At 44.9% G+C, this 18,073-nt stretch overlaps 1 protein-coding gene across 1 annotated transcript in view; it reads left to right on the forward strand.

Annotated features, from left to right (window-relative positions):
* Positions 1 to 13,366: 13,366 nt before the first annotated feature.
* Positions 13,367 to 18,073, forward strand: part of tlcd4b (TLC domain containing 4b) — an 11,797-nt gene continuing 7,090 nt past the window's right edge. Inside the window, 3 exon segments of the mRNA XM_079282035.1 lie at positions 13,367 to 13,622; positions 15,656 to 15,808; positions 17,584 to 17,673. Coding sequence (XP_079138161.1) covers positions 15,663 to 15,808; positions 17,584 to 17,673 — 236 coding nt within the window. The 5' untranslated portion in view covers positions 13,367 to 13,622; positions 15,656 to 15,662.

Consider the following 18,073-nt stretch of genomic DNA (forward strand, 5'->3'; position numbering starts at 1 on the left):
CCTCCACACAGCTATTAAAGATCCAATTGATTTCCCTGCCTACACTGATTACCTGCTTCACTAGTTTGTTTTTTTCTATGAGATCTGATTAATACTGAGACTATGTGCAGGGAGCTGACACGATAACATGAGCACCTCGCATTATAACACAACAGTGGCATGAGAAACGGCCCACTTATGGAGCTGAAACAATGAATCGATTCGTCCGACTGCAGGAAATGTGCATCCACAGTTTTGACGGTTAACTGAGTCATTTTTCCCGTAAAAGTCTCGTGTGATAGGAAACTGAATTTATTCGGGTTTTGGGTGAAACAATACATTTTAAAGAAGTCATGTTCCGCTCTGGGACCTTCCACCGGACATTTTTCAAACTGTTATTGTAAGAAAGTATTTGGTAGATGAATGAATAGTAAAAAAAACAATCATGGGTTGCAGCCCCAAACATTTATGACTTCTTAAAAATTGCATTGTATTCTACCAGTATCCACATTGTGTCCACTCCTTCCATTTAGCTGCATGTAAAGCCAAAATGTTCCACCATCTTCCACGACACACACTGTTTGTGACAGTATAAAGCCATGCTATCAGCTCTGCAGGAAGGAACCTATGTCGAATTTCCACTGAACGGGTCGGCTCAACGATTTTGGTTCCTTTGTACTTTTCTCCATATCATTTTCCACCGCAGACAGCACGAACTACATGTAGGATTGTAAGATTCTCAGCTGATCAGCTCAGAAAAACGCGCGGTTATCATATTCATGAACATGAAGAATATGATAACGCGCGGTTATCACATTCTTCATGTTCTCTAGATCCTTTTATCGGCAACCAAACAGAAGAACGTCTGTACGACGTCAACGGGCTGTAATTCAAAAGAAATCTGGGTCAAGTGAAGAAAACAACTGTGGTCGCTATTGATCGTAGCTCATCATCCCGTGAAATGTTGAAAAGAATTCCCTGTGTTTTAATCTTCTCTATTGACTCTGCCCGCTTGGAACCAACACCGAGGTGGTTTGGAAAATAGTACCTTGCCCGAACCACAACGTTCACCAATGGAAAACCAAAAAGTAACGGTTCCAAGCGAGTCCGGTCAAACCGTACCGTGCCATGCAGCGGAAATGCGGCATAATTCACAGCGGTGCTTTGAGCTAAATGTAAAACATCTTCTTTAAGTTTGTTAGCATGCTACTATTAGCTAATTAGCACTAAACAGACTACAGCTGAAGTCAGTGGACCGTCAAAGATATTACAATTCATCCTGAGGGGGAACATGAATGTTTGTGCCAAATTTCACGGCAACCCGTCAAATAGTTCTCGGTCTCAAAGTCAGTAGGATTTGTCCTCTGGTAACCATGAATGTCTGCGCGGAATGTTGTGCATCCAATGAGTAGACTTTGAGATATTTCACAGGAAAACTGTGACCTGCTGTTGCCACAACAGGAAAAGTTAGGGGGTCATCAAAGTGTCAAGGGTTCAACCTCGGGGCACCATGAATTTCATGGAAATCCATACAACAGCAGTTGGGATATTTCAGTCGCAGATACAATTGTTGACATGTTGATGACGCTGAAGGGAAAAGTCAGAAGGAAGCCAGAGTCTGTGGGATTCATCCTCTGGTGACCATGAATATCTGTGCAACATTTCATCCTCATCAAACAATAAACCAATGTCGCCGTTTCTAGAGCCGTTCCGCTGGCATGGCTAAAATATGTATCGCCAGTAGCAATGATCTGTGGCGAGTATTTCTAGCATGCGTTTCCACAGAATGTTACGTTGTTCCGATGCTCGGTTGATCTGCCTGCACTGCATATCCACAGGACTGTATAATCAGGAACACTGCCGACATGCCCACCACTCAAATCAGCGATATGTCTTCATTCTTTACTTCCCGTAGGGCTGACAGTGATAAACATGATTCATCTATTGTGTTCTCTGCACAACAGCTAGTTGCCTCTCAACAGGAATGCGGCGAATACACGGGCCGACAAACGGTCGTTACATCTGTGAGCGGGCTGACATCAAAGTGACCCCCCCCGTCAGAATCAACCTGGTCAACTGAAGCCTCTCCTCCTCCCTTTTTCTCTTCCATCCATGCCCCCCTTCCCACACCCTGTACCTCTGCCTGCACTCACCACAGCACCAAAGCAAGCAGAGACAATAGACCCTGAATGAATCAGCGTGTCTTGGACGTGGCCATGCGTCGAAACCGGCAATTTACCCCTCGATGGGTCACTCCATTGCAATTACCCTGTAATATTTATCCCGACAAACAAAAGGCGGCATGCGCGCAGGAGTGATGGATAGTTGGATGGAGAGAGAGAGAGGGGAGAGAAAGCGAAAGGGATGCTGCAGGTATAGAGGAGGATGGATACGGAGGGAGGAAATCACAGCGCAATAAGAGCCCTCTCATTAGGGCCTGTCGTTATCACTGTGCAGCTCCTGTGAGACGTGGCAGATGAGAGGAGGGAGCAGAAGGCCAGGAGGAGAGCGGGGCTCAGATTAGGATCCTTATTGCTGTGATAATCACTGTTTGTCATCCACTGCGCACGTTTCACACCTGTGGTAAATGCAGATGGGTTAGTTAGTTAGCGCCAGGGTCATGCAAGTCGGTGTGTGTGTGTGTGTGTGTGTGCAGAGAGAAAGACAGTTCACGTATGTGTGCATGTGAGAGAGAAAAGAGTGTGAGCGGAACAGTGATAACAGCGCGCACGCGTGTGTGTGTTTGCATATGTGTGTGTGTTTGCATATGTGTGTGTATTTCTGGCGCATGGAGAGAGAGCACTCGCGCGAGCACACGTGAACGGCGAGTGCGGACGCATTTAGAATGAACAAATAGATAAAGATGGAATTAAATAAATAAGTAACAATCACATGCATTGCTCTCGGTGCCTGGCAACCGGATCCCTCCGTTGCCTTGGAAACAGTTGCTACAGAATGTGAGGTGATTGGCAACCGTGACAACGAGGAGGGAATAACATTTGACCCCGCTTGCTGACGAGGGGGAGGCGAGTTAGAGGGGGGGAGGAGAGATGGAGAGAATAGTAGATGGAGGATGATCAGAGCGTTTTTTTGAAAAGATTTGTATGTATCCTCTGAAGCCGCTTCACTATCACTCCTTCCTTAACACACACAGCCTCACACCCCCTGGCTTACACACACACACACACACACCCACACACACACACACAGTCATTCTCACTGATACTGTAACACCATGCAGACACACATGCGCTCTAAGCTTTAACATACCAGCGCTCATGCCAACTCAAACTCACACTCTGCCACCCACGAACACCACACACACACACACACACACACACACACACACAGTTGTCTTTAGGACCCAGCACATTACACGCTAAATCTACACTTCCTCCATCACAAGTCCAAGTCTGCACAGGGCGCGTTTTGAAATTTGCACCAGGATGTTTCTGCATGCAAGCGCGTGTTGGTCGACACCATACACACACTTTAATATAAACACACACACACACTATATGGAGCGGGCATGTATTAATCAGGGGGGCATTGTTTCAGCTCCTAAAGCTGCGCTATGTGAGACACAATCCAGTGTGAAATCTCAGCCCGCTCTGGTGCCAAGAGGAGAACCTCTCTCTTTTTCCTCCTCCTCCTCCTCCTCCTCCTCCTCCTCCTCCTCCTCCTCCCTCCCCCCCCCCTGTTTCCCATCCGATTGCACTTTCCCTTCCGTCTCTTTCCATCCCTCTCTCCACTCTTCCCTTCTCCTCCGCCTGGCTAAACTAATAAGGGTGTGATTAATGGTCTGCTAATTGCTGTAATCTCGGTTAATTAGAGTGGAGATTCTTCAGTGGTGGAGTGCTCAGGGAGAGATGCATGTTGCACTGATCTGGAGGTGCAGAACTGGCAACAGTGCACAAAAAGGCAGGAGAAAGAGACGTACTCGCTGGAACGCCGAGTACAGTGCGGCGGTGCCGTCTCACTCCAAGGCTCCTCAGTACACCACACACACACACACACACACACACACACACACACACACACACACACAGGACTGCTTCTGAACCAGTGAACAGGCAGATGTCTAACATACTGTATGTACACGTACACCGCTGTACTACAGTGTACTGCATCTTGTTTGGTCGTCATAGAAATCATCTTGACGCCAGCAAATAACCGCTATTTTTGTTCTCAATTATAATCTGTAAGTTTTGAGTGTGAGTGAGTATTTTCCTGATGAAATCAATGATTTTTTTAAAGTATAAATATTTAAAAAATAATGAAAATGCCCTTCTGTCCGACCAACTGTCCAAAACCAAAATGTATTCAGTTAAGTGTGAAAGAAGACTAAGAATACCTGCAAAAATATTTTCATTTGAGAAGCTGCAAGCGCTGGATGTTTCATGGCATTTTGCTTTTCAGAAATAGATCATTTGTTTAAATACCTTTTTATTCATAAATGTTGCAATTTTTGACTTATTCTCATGCGTCTCACTTATAGAAGACAATATGAGGTGAGATGTTTCATGTGCTTCCTGTTGGTAAATTGACCTCCGCAGTGTGGTAATCCACATTGTGCGGTGTGTATTTGCTCTCATGTTGTTTGTGTGTCTCTCTGTTGTGGTGTTATTGAGGTTTCTTCTTATCTGGTACATGAATTGTCGGGGTGGGGAGAGGGGCCGAACCTTCCACTTCATAAAGAAAGCAAGGCCCTCCCCACCTTTATCCATATTTTCTTTGAACCGCTGACGAAGGGAAAATTTGCAGCAAAGCTCTAAATATCCTGGTAACAGTTTGACTTGCTGTGAACTTTATGTCTCGCGGCACAAGCGGAGAATGAAATAAAATATAAATCTGGAATGAGAAAATGACCCTCCCCCTGCTTTCCCCAAATATAATCAGACTACCCTCCTTCAGGGCAAAGGAGAACATAACCTTGCCCCTCTTCTGACCCCTGGCTCGCCCCAACGTACAGAGATAGATATAGCTGCATATATTTTATGTGTTTGAAGTTTTTCCTCATATATTTACATCCTTCTTGATCACAGATTTGAAGGGGCCGTCACCTCATTTTCATTGACCCGGACAGAAAGAGATCCACAACCGCTTCAGTTGCCCTCTTTACAAATGTACGCCTTTTCTGAACTCATTCAAAAACTTCTTCACTGTGGGAAATGTGTTGGGTGGTGAACTGGAACAAGCAGATCCAGAATATAAAGTTTCTGTGAGATTGTGCAGTTTAAAAAACACAACAACTTTACTTTCGGTCAAATTCAAGGGCAATATTGTGAGTACATGGGTTGAAATGTAACAGAAACTATCTCTACAAATGATCACTGCCTTGAGCGAACGTCATTGCAGGATCGCTCAGTGATCACCTGCTGCAAAAAAAAAAAAAAAAAAGTGCTGCTGTTGGACATCTTTTATCAAATGTAACATTTCTTTAAATATATTTGCATTTTTGGAAAAGGTGAGCTTGAAGATCTTCCGTCTGAAGGAGTCTGTGACCCACATGCACGGGGCCTGCTGTGTCTTTCTGGGTGTGTTTTCAACTGAGAGGTGTGAAGACTGGAGCGTCAGCCCCGAGGACACGCATGTCCCCGGTGTCACACGCACCGGCGCTTGGACACACACACACACACGCACGTGCGGATTCTCACTTGCGCACAAACATGAACGCGTACGCTCTGATAAGCATACCCCAGCCTCACATACTCACACACACTCACACACACACAGATGTGGCAGTGTGGATGCACACGTGTAGCCAGTGTCTCGCCTCTTATCCGTGAGGTGGGCTCCAGGTAACCCGGAGTGACAGCAAAGTGTCTGCAGGGCGCCGTCCAGACGCGCGAGGAAGCGGGACAGCTGGACCGCCTCCCAGATGTGGCAGAATTCGTCAAGCGCGCACCCCTATCACATGGACACACACACACACACACACACACCAGATGTGGCAGCAGGAGTCACAACACAGAAGGCCCCAGCTGTGTCAAAAAGGGAAAAGAAAGAAAGAAGCAAACTAGCTCTATTTGTCTCACGGCGCTCGTCCAACGTCCCGGAGACGGAGGACAAGTGGGGTTAAATCACCCTGACAATGGTTGTCGAAGAATGCCGCATGAATTCATCGGCCTCCGTGTATCTTGCACATGTTTTACTCGTGAGTTCTCCTCCTGCATTTTGTTAGTTGTTGCAGTAGTTAGTTTAGTTGCGTGGGCGTAGAATGGAATATAAACTTATGGCACCCCCCCTTCCCTCTCCTCCTCCGACGCCTCCACACACACCCCCACGCACAAACGCAATGGTGGCACGACGCTACATGTTAGAATCCTGGCTGGCAGGAGACGGGGTCGCGTCCAGTGGGATTTGGGAAGTTAAAAAAAAAATTTCCTCTCTCTCGCTCTCTCTCTCTCTCTCTCTCTCTCTCTCCACTTTTCTAAGAAACGCAGGCCGTCGGTTGGAGGATGGCGCTGATGTAACAGCCATTGAGTGAGAAAGACAAGCTACTACTCCCCTTCTCCGAGGCGCTGTTACTGGAAAGGACAGAAACAAGTACGCCACCTTGTGCTCACTGTGGGAATAACGACGACTTCGGACCAGTTGGTGGTGGACAATTTGCAGTCAGTCTCTCCTCAATCACACAGTGTTCCCTCCACTTGTGAGTGTGTGTGATCGCTGCACAGTCACACTGTCGTGCTTAGGGACTGTACAACAATGATTAGCGGTGAATATATGTCGTGGCTAGTTTATATTTTATGTAGTTTGCTGCTGAAGGGAGTGTATTTTTTTGTGTTCTTTTATTATATTTTAACTCGGCCTTCCTTTGTGAGGTTTTTTTTATGTGAACAAACGATTACATCACAAAGATGTGCCATGATATGGATGTTTACAGTTACATGATCAGTAGCACATCATCAGTCCATTGGCATTCATATGAATTCACACTCTATTGTTCACTGTTAACCCAACTGCAACCAAGACACTTAACTCTTTGTTTCCTGCCATCACTTTGCAGCCCAACTTTTCTACCCAAATCTTTGTACAGTCCCTTATATCTCACTGCTTTGAGCAGCAATCGTCAAGTGTATTTACATTTTTTTTACATACCATACTTTTTATATACATTTAAAACACCATGCATGGATGCAAAATAAATTAAAATAACTGGAGTTGGCACACAAGGTCCCCCACTGGGCATACCAGCTCTAAAGCACTTTATATCCCACATGCACTGTGGTGTAGCAGCACCTTTGCATCCTGGATTCCCTGAGCCAAAGGGAATCTGTTAAGCCTAATATAAGGTGAAAGGATTTTACACCATTTACATTTTATTTTTAAACCCAAGTAGTAAGGGACACATTGTTGATAGAATAATACCTGGGAGGGTGAGTGCTGCGGTTGAAATGTAAAACTCAAAACTTGCCCTCATTCACCTATACGGATACGTCTCGGACGCCAAATCATTTATCAGCTTGAAGCAAATAACCATGTCAAAGATACCACAGCAGACTGTTCATTCAGAAACAGGCAATGTTAGATCTATCATACATATATATAAATACATCTATATAGATATGTATATATGGTCTGGAAAAAGCACCGTAAAACCCTTCTCCTACTGCTGAAACATGACCATGAAACTGAATTTAAATTGCATGTTTATTTGTTTGAATAATGGCTGTTTTTGTATCACTACCTGCGATAAAGTGCTAATTAGTCTCATCCTGAGATAATTAAATATTCTGAGCCTTGGTAAGTTCAAACATTACTCACGGGGGCCCAAGGGAGGTTAATAATTACTGTAATTGACTAAAGACGGCAGCACAATGATTTATTCCGCCAAGCGTTTTCTTGGAATTGCAGCGAATGTTTTTGTTTGATAAAGGCAGCGTTTCCAAACTCGTCTCCAAAGCAGTGGAAAAAACGCAGCATTAATATATTAACACGGTACATGAATATGATTTGCATTATACTGTCACACTGATGAAGATGCATACGTGTTTCTGCATGTGTGTGTATGCTAGAACATAGAAAAACATCAGCATATATATCCACCTGACACAGAGTCCCACTAATATTAGTACAGACAAATCGTACAGGTCCATGCTGCACAAATACAAGCAACATTTTAATATTTAGGTTTCTGCTTTGGGCAGTTCACACAGTATTTCCTGTTCTCAAACATTCTGGTAAGTCTTCTCTTCTTTCTTTTTCTTTACTGGAACATGCTTCAGTAATTTCTCATGTTTCATTATATCCTGTCAAATGCAGTTCTCAGTAAACCTTCATCACTTTTCTTTTTTCCCACTGCTGTTTTATGCGAGCTAATCAGTTAATTTCATTATCCTCTGTGGCCTTCTCCTGGGGCTTGATTGTGTTTTATATGTTATCTGAGAAAATATACAATCACGGCTCCAAATGCCCCTGACCTCGGGGCAGAGCCTTGACATTTCCTGTGTCTCTGGAGCTCCGTCTCACGACTGCGTCTATTCGGGTGAAAAAGGGGACAGCGACTGCCGCTCTGCTTTTGCCCATTTGTCCATTTCTACCGAGGCAAACAAGCAAAGACTACTTAACCCTGTTACATCAGCAGCATAATCTAAGTAGAGACCATCTCGCGATGGGAACACAACAGCCAGCCGACGCCAAACCGGTCCATGAGCCGTAAACAAAGCGCTCCTGTAGAGTTACGTGACTGCATCTTGCACGGTTGCGACGCCATCCTGCTGATAAAAATCGACCACCTGGCAACGTACAAAAAGACGCTTCTGTGTTAGCTCCTGATACACAGGGCCACATTTTGCTACGATGACTCACACACACACACAGACTCACAAAGTGAAAGTAACACCAGCATTGCTGTCCTGGCTGGTAATCATGTGAATTCCCAAGAACCTTTCTGCAAGAGATTTGGAAACACACATAAATAAATATAAAACCCCCAAACTGACTTATATTCACATGCTGGCATGTAGTCTTGCTAATTATTTGCATGTTATACTTGCCAGTTGTGATTTTATTGTTCTACTCGGGCTGTGTTCTTTAGTAGGCCTATAATATTATCGTTATTGGGTTAGTGGTGTGTTTGTATATTCACCTATCGCGTCAATACTTAAAGCTCTTTCCTGTGTTATTTATAGCCTGTTGTATTTCTTATTATTACATTATAATTATTATAATTTGTATTACATTACATTATACAATGTATTGTATAATGTACAGGCTGGAATCAACACCAGCCAGTCGGACAGGTTGTGAACGACTCATTCAGGTTGTAGGATGCTCGTACATACAATGCAGCAGGATAAAGAAACACATTCTGAATTTCTTCAGTGAGTAAAAGATATGAGGAGATCCTGGTTTTGATGGTCCTCCCTCAAGACAATTTGAAGACATCTGACTTAAAACTTTGTAATTAAAATCATTGACCGACCAAAGCTTTTCGACAAAACTTGCAATCGTTGAATAATTATCTTATCATTCACACATATCAGAGCCTTCGCCCGAACATATGATTATCCTGGAAATATTTGCCCTGAAAAATTATGGTCTGTAAATCAGAAGAGCAGATTCTGAAAACGTTTAAATAATGAGTCATTAATTATATTTCTTTACAATTTGAAAAAAAAAAAAGTTATGACGAGGCGAACATTGTATTGAGAAAAAGTCACGATACGCCAAAGACTATAATGTAGTACCGGCCCACTTTAAGCTGTATACGAGCACATATATGTCCCCTTCTGCTCGGCAAATACCACTGCAGGGCTGCTGTGAACCAATTACCTCTTTGTCCTGGGCTACAAGCCAACCACCTTTCTCCTTCCAGCAATTGCCCTCAAGGTTAAAAAAAAAAATCCACTTCACACAGACTTTATGCTTTGTTTGAACTGAACCAACAGGGATGGCACTGACCCAGAGACTCCTGCTGATTTCTACGCCCTGCTGTGGCCTGCCCTTCGTCCTAAATGACGCCTCGATGAGAACAGCCCTCTGGCCTGCATTGAGATTAATTATGTAGCCTGCTGTATTAAATTACTCTCCTAATACAATAAACAGCGTTGTTGTTCTCATTATCATCATTACAGGTTAATTACAGTAAGTCATCGAGGGCACAAAGTCTCCTTGCTTGAAAATGTAAATTAAGGATTTGTTTCGTGTGTCTGACTGAATTAATTGAATCTGCCAGGTAACAAAGGCTTTTGAAAACTTGTTTTTTTAGTTCAGTGGAGAGACTTCCTGGTTTTCTTTGTGTGTTATTCATTTTGTTATTTTGTACCCGCACATCAAAGGAATGCCTTGGCAGCCAAGTGGTTACAGCGCATTGTCGCAACTTCCTGTCCTGAAATATTCGCTTCACTTTCACGCAACCCGACTGGAATGGAAAATGTAACATTCATTCGTTTGACATTTTGGGAAATAAGTTAATTTGCTTTCTTGCTGACAGTTCGATTAGAAGATTGATGCTACTTTATTGTTGGTCGCAGCTGGTTAGCTTAGCTTAGCATAAGAACTGTAAACGGGGGGGGAAACAGCTGACGTGGCTCTGTCCAAAGGTATCTAAATACAGCTAGCAGCACCTCTGAAGATTTAACCCGTACGAAAACCTAAAACTCCAGCAAGTTAGCACAATAGCCGTATACATATAACCCGTTAAACCACATGTCATTTTTACACTTGGCTTTTTGTCCAGATAACAAACACGACATAAACTGTTAGTTGGTGATCTTTAGAGGTGCTAGGTTGATTTTGGACACTAGCTGTTTCCCACTGTTTCCAGTCTTTGTGCTATGCTAAGTTAACCGTCTCTCGGCTCCAACTTGATATGAGAGTGCCATTCGATCTTCCCATCTAACTTTCGGGCAAGAAAGTGAATAAGCGTCCTTCCCAAAGTCTCAAAATATTCCTTTAACGTGCCTTTTTAAAGGGCCAGTTCACCCAAATGACAAAATAAAAACCCACTTGTTTTTACAGAACAGATTACAGAGACTTTACAATTTAATGCAAATCAAGTAATAACATGCCAAACCCTCTGCTTGCATGCTTGCTCGTGTCATACCATCTGACTCTATCGGAATGCATTGTTTTCCGCACGCACCTTGATTTCACACTGCCGCTCCTCGATCATCATCTGATCTGCTGTAATTAGCAGCTGATGTTTGGTAAACATTCCGTTCCGTGAGCCTCTTCATTGTTGGAGAAAGAATTCGATTCATCCTGTCCCGACACACTCTTTAAACCGACGCAAATATCACTGAACCATCTCTGTGTGCTTTCTCACACACTCCGTCGGTCAATCACAATGGAAATTCGTATTCCCTCTCTCTGCGATACTGGCGAGGAAATATTAAACAGAATTTGGATTTTGTTTTTTTTACTTTAAAACCTAATTCTCTCCTCTAAATTTTCATGGGATTGTATCACAATGTAATGTTAATTGTGCTCTCTGGTTGTGATTGAACCCCCATAATGCAAAGGGTATCTCCTCAGTTCATTTCTGAGGCTGCATGTTGGCCTTGCACCGAGCGAGTATACCGCCAGCTTCATATATATCTGCCTCTAACACTCTCTGCGTCGACGTGCACTCCATTTTTCAAAAATGCCTCCGTCTCCACACTCGTGTCTGACTCACTCAGTATACTTTAATGGAGGGTACGCTCCGGCTCTCACCCTCTCTCTTTAAGAGAACAAACCCAAACAGTGATTCATTTTCAATTCAATAAAACCAATACCTTTGCCTCTCATTTCTAATCAGATTCTGTGTCTATTTCAACCTTGCGCAGAGGGCCCACTGTGCACTTGGTGCCACACAATGTAAGCCCAAGGCTAACCCACTAAATGTGAATTTATTTTTCTATACAGGCCGGTATGTGAGCATGAAAAAGCAATTCCTCCTTCGCTGTGCGAGTACGTGCGGTGGAACTAGACAGACGGCCTTGACTCAACACATCGCTCGGTGAAATTACCCAGAAGCTGACAGAACAAAGAGTTCAGACAAAGAACAAACCCTCCTTTCCAAAATATAAACAACTTATTAGCAGGCTGAAATGACCAGGAAGTCAACCTGTGTCCGTATTCTGACAATGCAGCATATAAGTATTTGCATTTCAATTCTTTGGATTATTCATGCGTTCACTTTTCCCTCCAGGTGTGCCCGTTCCCTCATACATTCCAAAGTCTGTTGGTAACTGAAGGTGTTTCCGGGTCTGGGAAAAGCCCGGATCCAACTGCATCCATATCTGGCTTTGGAGCCAAGAAAGAAGATAATAACCTCCTCACCGTGCTATTATTCTCCATGGTTCTGTATGCTGCAAGACCAGACGGTTTCTCTGTCTTTTCAAGGACCACACTGGTGTATTTGTGAGGGGCCAAGTAGACGTCTTGAATTGACTTGTTTGCTCTAACCAACACCGCTAAACCCAGAAATACTCAGTTTACAGTGATGTAAAGCAGCATATCATCTCCTAAGAGAAGCTGGAAGCAGCTAATGTTTGACAATTTTGACCCAAATAATTAATGGATTATTAAATAATTTGCCCATTATATGCTTTATTGTACTTTTTATTTATTTGAACATATACACATATATAAAACAAGTTTGAACATTGTTGTGCAGGAGAGGTTAAAAGCCAGAAATGGCTTCTGAGTATACCTATTAGATATCAATAGTCAGAATTAAAAGGAAAAAGAAAAAGGATATAATGTATACCATTATTGTATAACAATGTTAATGTTGTATTAACATGCATTGCAATATTGTTGTGTACTTTTGTATGTTGATGCTTTGGCAACATTGTTTTTTTTCACCACATTGGATTGCATGAAAAGATTGAAAACAAAGATTGGATAATTCATCATTTATAGAAGTTTGTTTACAAGTTGAGATGGATCACATGATGTATTTTCTTTTCCACATTGCAGGCTGCCATTGGTCAGCAGTCATTGCACTTATATGAGACTAAAAGTAGCTTGAGCCTCGTCATCAATCACAGAGACCACAAGGCGTGCATTTGTTTCTGTCACACGTTACTGTGTGGTTGTATGATGATCATGAATATGCAGTTACAGTGCAGATTAATAAAACAAAAAATGGAAACCACCGGAAGAGTAGAAAGTCCATTTAAACACAGCACAGTGATTAATTATAACGTTGAATAGTGATTTGTAGTGAATGGGCTATTTGGTTGGCGTGGTCCTTTAAGTCTGCACTAGCTACGGTTGGAGCACGTTATCATCATTAATATTACATTATGGCCTTTGTTCCTCGTGGGTGTAGCCTCTGTCGGGTGGAGGGGGTTTGGGGGCGTGTGCACGAGGGGTGGGTACATATCGACGTCACCGGTCAGTCTTCACTGTGAACGCCAAAAAAAAAAAACGCATGGCAGTCGGGAAATGAAGCCGTGAGGGAAAGCAATTTCCCCCATCTCCTGGTTGTAGTGGCTGTTGGGAGGCGCCATTGTTCGCGTAGCAGAGGAGGCTCCCCCCCCCCCTCTCTCTCCTTCCTTCCAGGGGTCGCAGAGCGAGAGCCAGCGGGCTGTGTCAGTTTAGCCGACTTGCTAGCTAACGTCAAGTTGTAGCTAAGAAAGTGGAGAAGACTGCGGCTAAACGGGAGCCTACCCGCCTACACAGACCCATGCGACGGACAGCAGGTAACCGAGCTCTCCCTCCTGCCTTCCACCTTAAATATAAAAGCGTGATGTGTTTATCTCGCACAATTCAGGTTATATTTAGCCGTACGGATCTTGGGACCGCTACACGCCTCGTCAGCGGCAGCAACAACAGCATACGTAGCCTTCCCGTTTTAGCTGACAACTTTGCCCCCTGAATCTCAAGCGGGTCGCGTGTCCGGGGCTCCGCTTCTTGTTACATCTTGTTCAACACCACCGACATTTGTGTGTTTTTATGGCTGTGTTTAACGTGTACGTTGACGGCGCTGTTGTGGCGGAGGGTGCACAACACTCCTCCAGAGGGGGAGCGGCTCCTCGCTATAAAGAGTCTGTACGCTAACCGCAAAAACATCTGTCGGGTTTTAAACGGAGATAATCGTTAGTATAGTCCTGTCATGAGCCAACCTGGCCTGCGGAGATTGAAGACCAGGCGTGCCCCGGTTTTGTGCTACGGAGAGAGAGAGGGGAGTCAAACCCATCGGTCTGGTGTAGCAATGCGGTAGACGGGGGGGGGGGGGGGGGGGTGTTAGATTTCCGAAAGGACCGAGGAGGATGGGGGGGGGGATTGAACCGCTATTATTTATGTTTGGTCGAGATGTCACGGGGTCACGGTTTGCTGACAGCGGCAAGATCGGCCCGGTGGAACAAGGTGAGCCGTGGACGGCGGAGCGTGGCTGTCAACCGCAGTGAGGAGGCTCTCTGCACGTTGCCTCCTCCTCCTCCTCCTCCTCCTCCTCCTCCCATGGGGCAGTGTGAACCAGCGTGCCAGGTGAAGAATGCCACTGAATTATTCAGGCACATGCTGCAAATGATCAGCGTGGCCCAGGAATGTGCATAGCTGCTGCTGGAGACAATGAGAGGCTCTAAACTTTAGCCACACTACTCTTTAGAGTCTAAAGAGTAGTGTGGCTTCCCTAAGAAGAAGAAGAAGAAGTGCCTCAGCCTCCCCTGTTCAACATGCCAGTTTCTGGAGTGGATGGGGAACACTGGAAAGCTTAATGAAGTAGTATATGGCTACAGTATATGAGGTTTCCACCTTTTTATGTTTGGCAGTCGGTAGTAATCTTTACCTTACACGACCCTAATCGCCACCTCTCCTGGAGCAAGTGGGTTTAAACGGCTCATTTCTGTAAATTCAGAATTTGAATGCATTCCTCGGGCCAGAGTCCAGACCAGCATAAGCCCGGTATGTTGTAACGGCTCAGGAACAAGTGAGAGGTCACGATGACGGAAAAATGAAAGATGGAAACGAGGAAGAGGTGGTCACGATCTCTGTGGTTCGATGCTCGGACTAAGCTCCTTATTTTGTCTCTCTTAGGAATGAAGCATGCGAGTTGTTGTTGACCCCGAAGCATCCGGTTGCTCAGGACACAGTCTCAAGTATTTTTGCTCTGGAACTCAAGCAACCCTGGGAAACCGACACGATTACGGCTACGTCGATCTACAACTTTGTGTAATTCAAATAAATTATTTCCACTTTTTGTCATTTTAACCGGGTCGGGGAAAAAAGACCATTGTGAACAGATTTCAGGCCGTCTCCGCTGATCGCCTGTGATTTGAAAAAGACAGGCCTCTAGATTGTTGACCTAATGACCTGAGAGAGAGTGTAAACACATCTCTTCAGTGTGCACGCCCTTGTGTTTACACACAGCTGCTTCGCACGCCTACATCCTGTGTTTGTCCTCATTAGTTTGCTTGTCTAATGTTCTCATGTCACTCTCAGTAGACAGCCCATGTCTTTGGTGTGTGTGTGTGTGTGTGTGTGTGTGTGTGTATATATACACACACACACATATACCCCCACCCTCTGTCTCGTTCCTTTTCTTCTTTGTGGACTGGATGAACCACACAGGGTGCCGCTTCACCCTCTCACCCAACCGCCGCCTCGGCTTCTCTTCTGGCTCCGCCCAGGATGACTGAGAGTCCTCGACTGAACCTGTCCATGTGTGTCCCTGTCCTGCCCCCCCCCCCCCCCAACCCTCGCCTCCCTTCCCCTTCCTCCTCCTCGTGTTTAGGTGAGTGATGGAGACGAGAGAGTTGACCGTGGTAGCTGGCAGCTTCGTGACTTTCCAGCTCCTCTTCTCGGTGGTCAGCCCGCGTCTCTCCACCGTCATCACGCCGGGTTACGGCCGGCTGCCCTCCACCAAGCTCACGGAGTGGAACTCCAGGTGTGCCACTATCTTTTTCATTTTCTATTTATTTCATCTGTTAAGTGCCGTACGGTTGCAAACATACACGGCTAGCGTGGCTCTGCCTAAAGGAAACAAACTACCAGCACCTTCTACAGCGTCCTCTCTGATAGAGGCGGACACTATTTTAACTACGTGCTCGTATAAAGAGCCGCATCTTCATATTCACTAAACAGACACGAGAGCAGTATTAATTATCTGACTCTCGGCAGGGAAGCAAATAAGGTTATTTCCCCAAGTGTAACACCATTTTTAAAAAGTATCATCTATCACCAGCCAAGGCTCCTTGTGACGTCCAACACACAATAATAAACAGCAATTGAATTCTCTCCCACGGTTTTCAGACTCCCCCATCGGTGCAATGTACCACTTATCTCTTAGACTCTGTCACTAAGCTCTGGATGCATCGATACCTGACTGTAACAATTCATTTTTCCTCCTATATTGGATGTGAAGGGACACCCACTAGCATTTTGTTGGTTCACTCAATTGTTCCTATTTCCTTGACGGTCTCACTGATGCAAAGAATGTAAACATGTTGGTCGTAGAATCACTGATGGTCCCGTAGACCTGCTGAGACGCGCCTCCCTACCACTTCCTAACACCACCACGTCGTTGCGTAACATTGCAAAGTCGTGACCTTCTGACACAACTTGTGTTTCCGGTGACTCGTCGTCGTCCCACGCAGCTGTGAGGTTTTAGGTTTCAAGCTGAAGCTTCTGGGGTGAAGTTCAGAGGGCGATGATTCGTAGTTGCATAACTTCTTGTTTTGTCTTTTGCCGTCTGCCAGTTCCTCACAAAACAGCCTTCATTCAGTCAGCTGTAGTTTGCATTAGGCCTTCCTCATGTGAAAGACCGGGGTGTATTCACCAATGAATAGTCCGATACGAGGCAAAGGCCCAGGCACTGATGCTTCACTTCAGAGTGGCCCTGCTGTTGCATAACAGCCAGCTCTGTTTGTCAGCGTGTTGTTTATGTAACCGCGACTTAAGGGGAAGAGAGGGCGGAAGCGTTTCCAAAGAGGGAGCCGGGTCGACCAGCTAGCATTGAAGCACAGCCGCACAATGGCGTAGACTGTTTACTGATTTCTTTGTCTTTTTCTCTTCTTAACTGCGACTACTTGACAGATGTATAATGGACAGCTTCTCAATGCAGACACTGGAACTAGAGATCGGCTGCATTGACGCGTCCTTTAGCAGAAGTGCCTCTATGGACGTTCCGTTTTGAGACTCTTTGCAGTGATTCAGAGGTAATAATGGACTCATCCGGTCCTACGGTGGCCCGGCTGTAGAGCCGTGGCCCCAGCGGACAGTGAACTGCTGTTCCCCTAGAGAGGCTGCGTGATGACCGTGGAGGACCTGTGTTTCTGGCGGAGCGGCGATAAGGCTCGCTGAACTCTCTGAAGTATCTCTTCAGTCGAACAGATAACTACTCCAAAGGTCAGGGGGCGATACTGTATCAAGCCTGATAAAGAAGAAGTCACCGCCACGTGGACTTAGCAGATAACGTAGATGCAATTAAATACAAACTGTTATCAAGACCCTGGAGACCTAATCAGCCTCCGCTCAGGGCTCCCGGTTCGATCCCTGGTCTCTGGGCCTTTCTGGGGGCGTAAAAATATCAAATATGCGGATCATAAAATCAGATTTCCATAAAGGATCAGTTCAGACTGGATGAATATTTAATGGCAGAAGAAGAAACTGTTGTTTGGTCATCATGTTTACCACTTTGTTCTTGTATGTGTGCGTCCCCAGGCTGGTGTCGACTGTGCACGCTCTGGTCGTGGGCTTGTTCTGTCTGTACATCCTGTGGTTCGATGACGTCGTCAACGCCGACCCCGTTTGGTAAGAGGAACAGAAAGCCCAACACACATTCCTTAAAGTGGCTGCTGCTGATGCACCAACTCACGTGCAGCTTATTCTGGTTCTGACTGAAATGGCAATAATTAAAAATCACTAATTTAACAAATATTAAAACTGCCACTCCTATTATTTTACATGTTAAAAGGTGGTTGGCACTGATGGCAACGAAAGGCCAAGAATTGGTTTCTCAAAATGGTTGCCATGGGCAACCCTTGCTGTTCCAGCTCCGGAACGGTTTCGTTCATAAATAAAATATCCAACAACACTGTAATCCAATGAAACACGGCTGGAGAAGATGTGACATGAAAACAAATACAACCCAATGAACACAGACGCAGTTCTGCTGCAAAGCTACCGACACATTATGCTTCGTCATTTTGGC

This window comes from Melanostigma gelatinosum (assembly GCF_949748355.1).
Source record: "Melanostigma gelatinosum genome assembly, chromosome: 13".
In the NCBI taxonomy this organism is placed as follows: Eukaryota; Metazoa; Chordata; class Actinopteri; order Perciformes; family Zoarcidae; genus Melanostigma; species Melanostigma gelatinosum.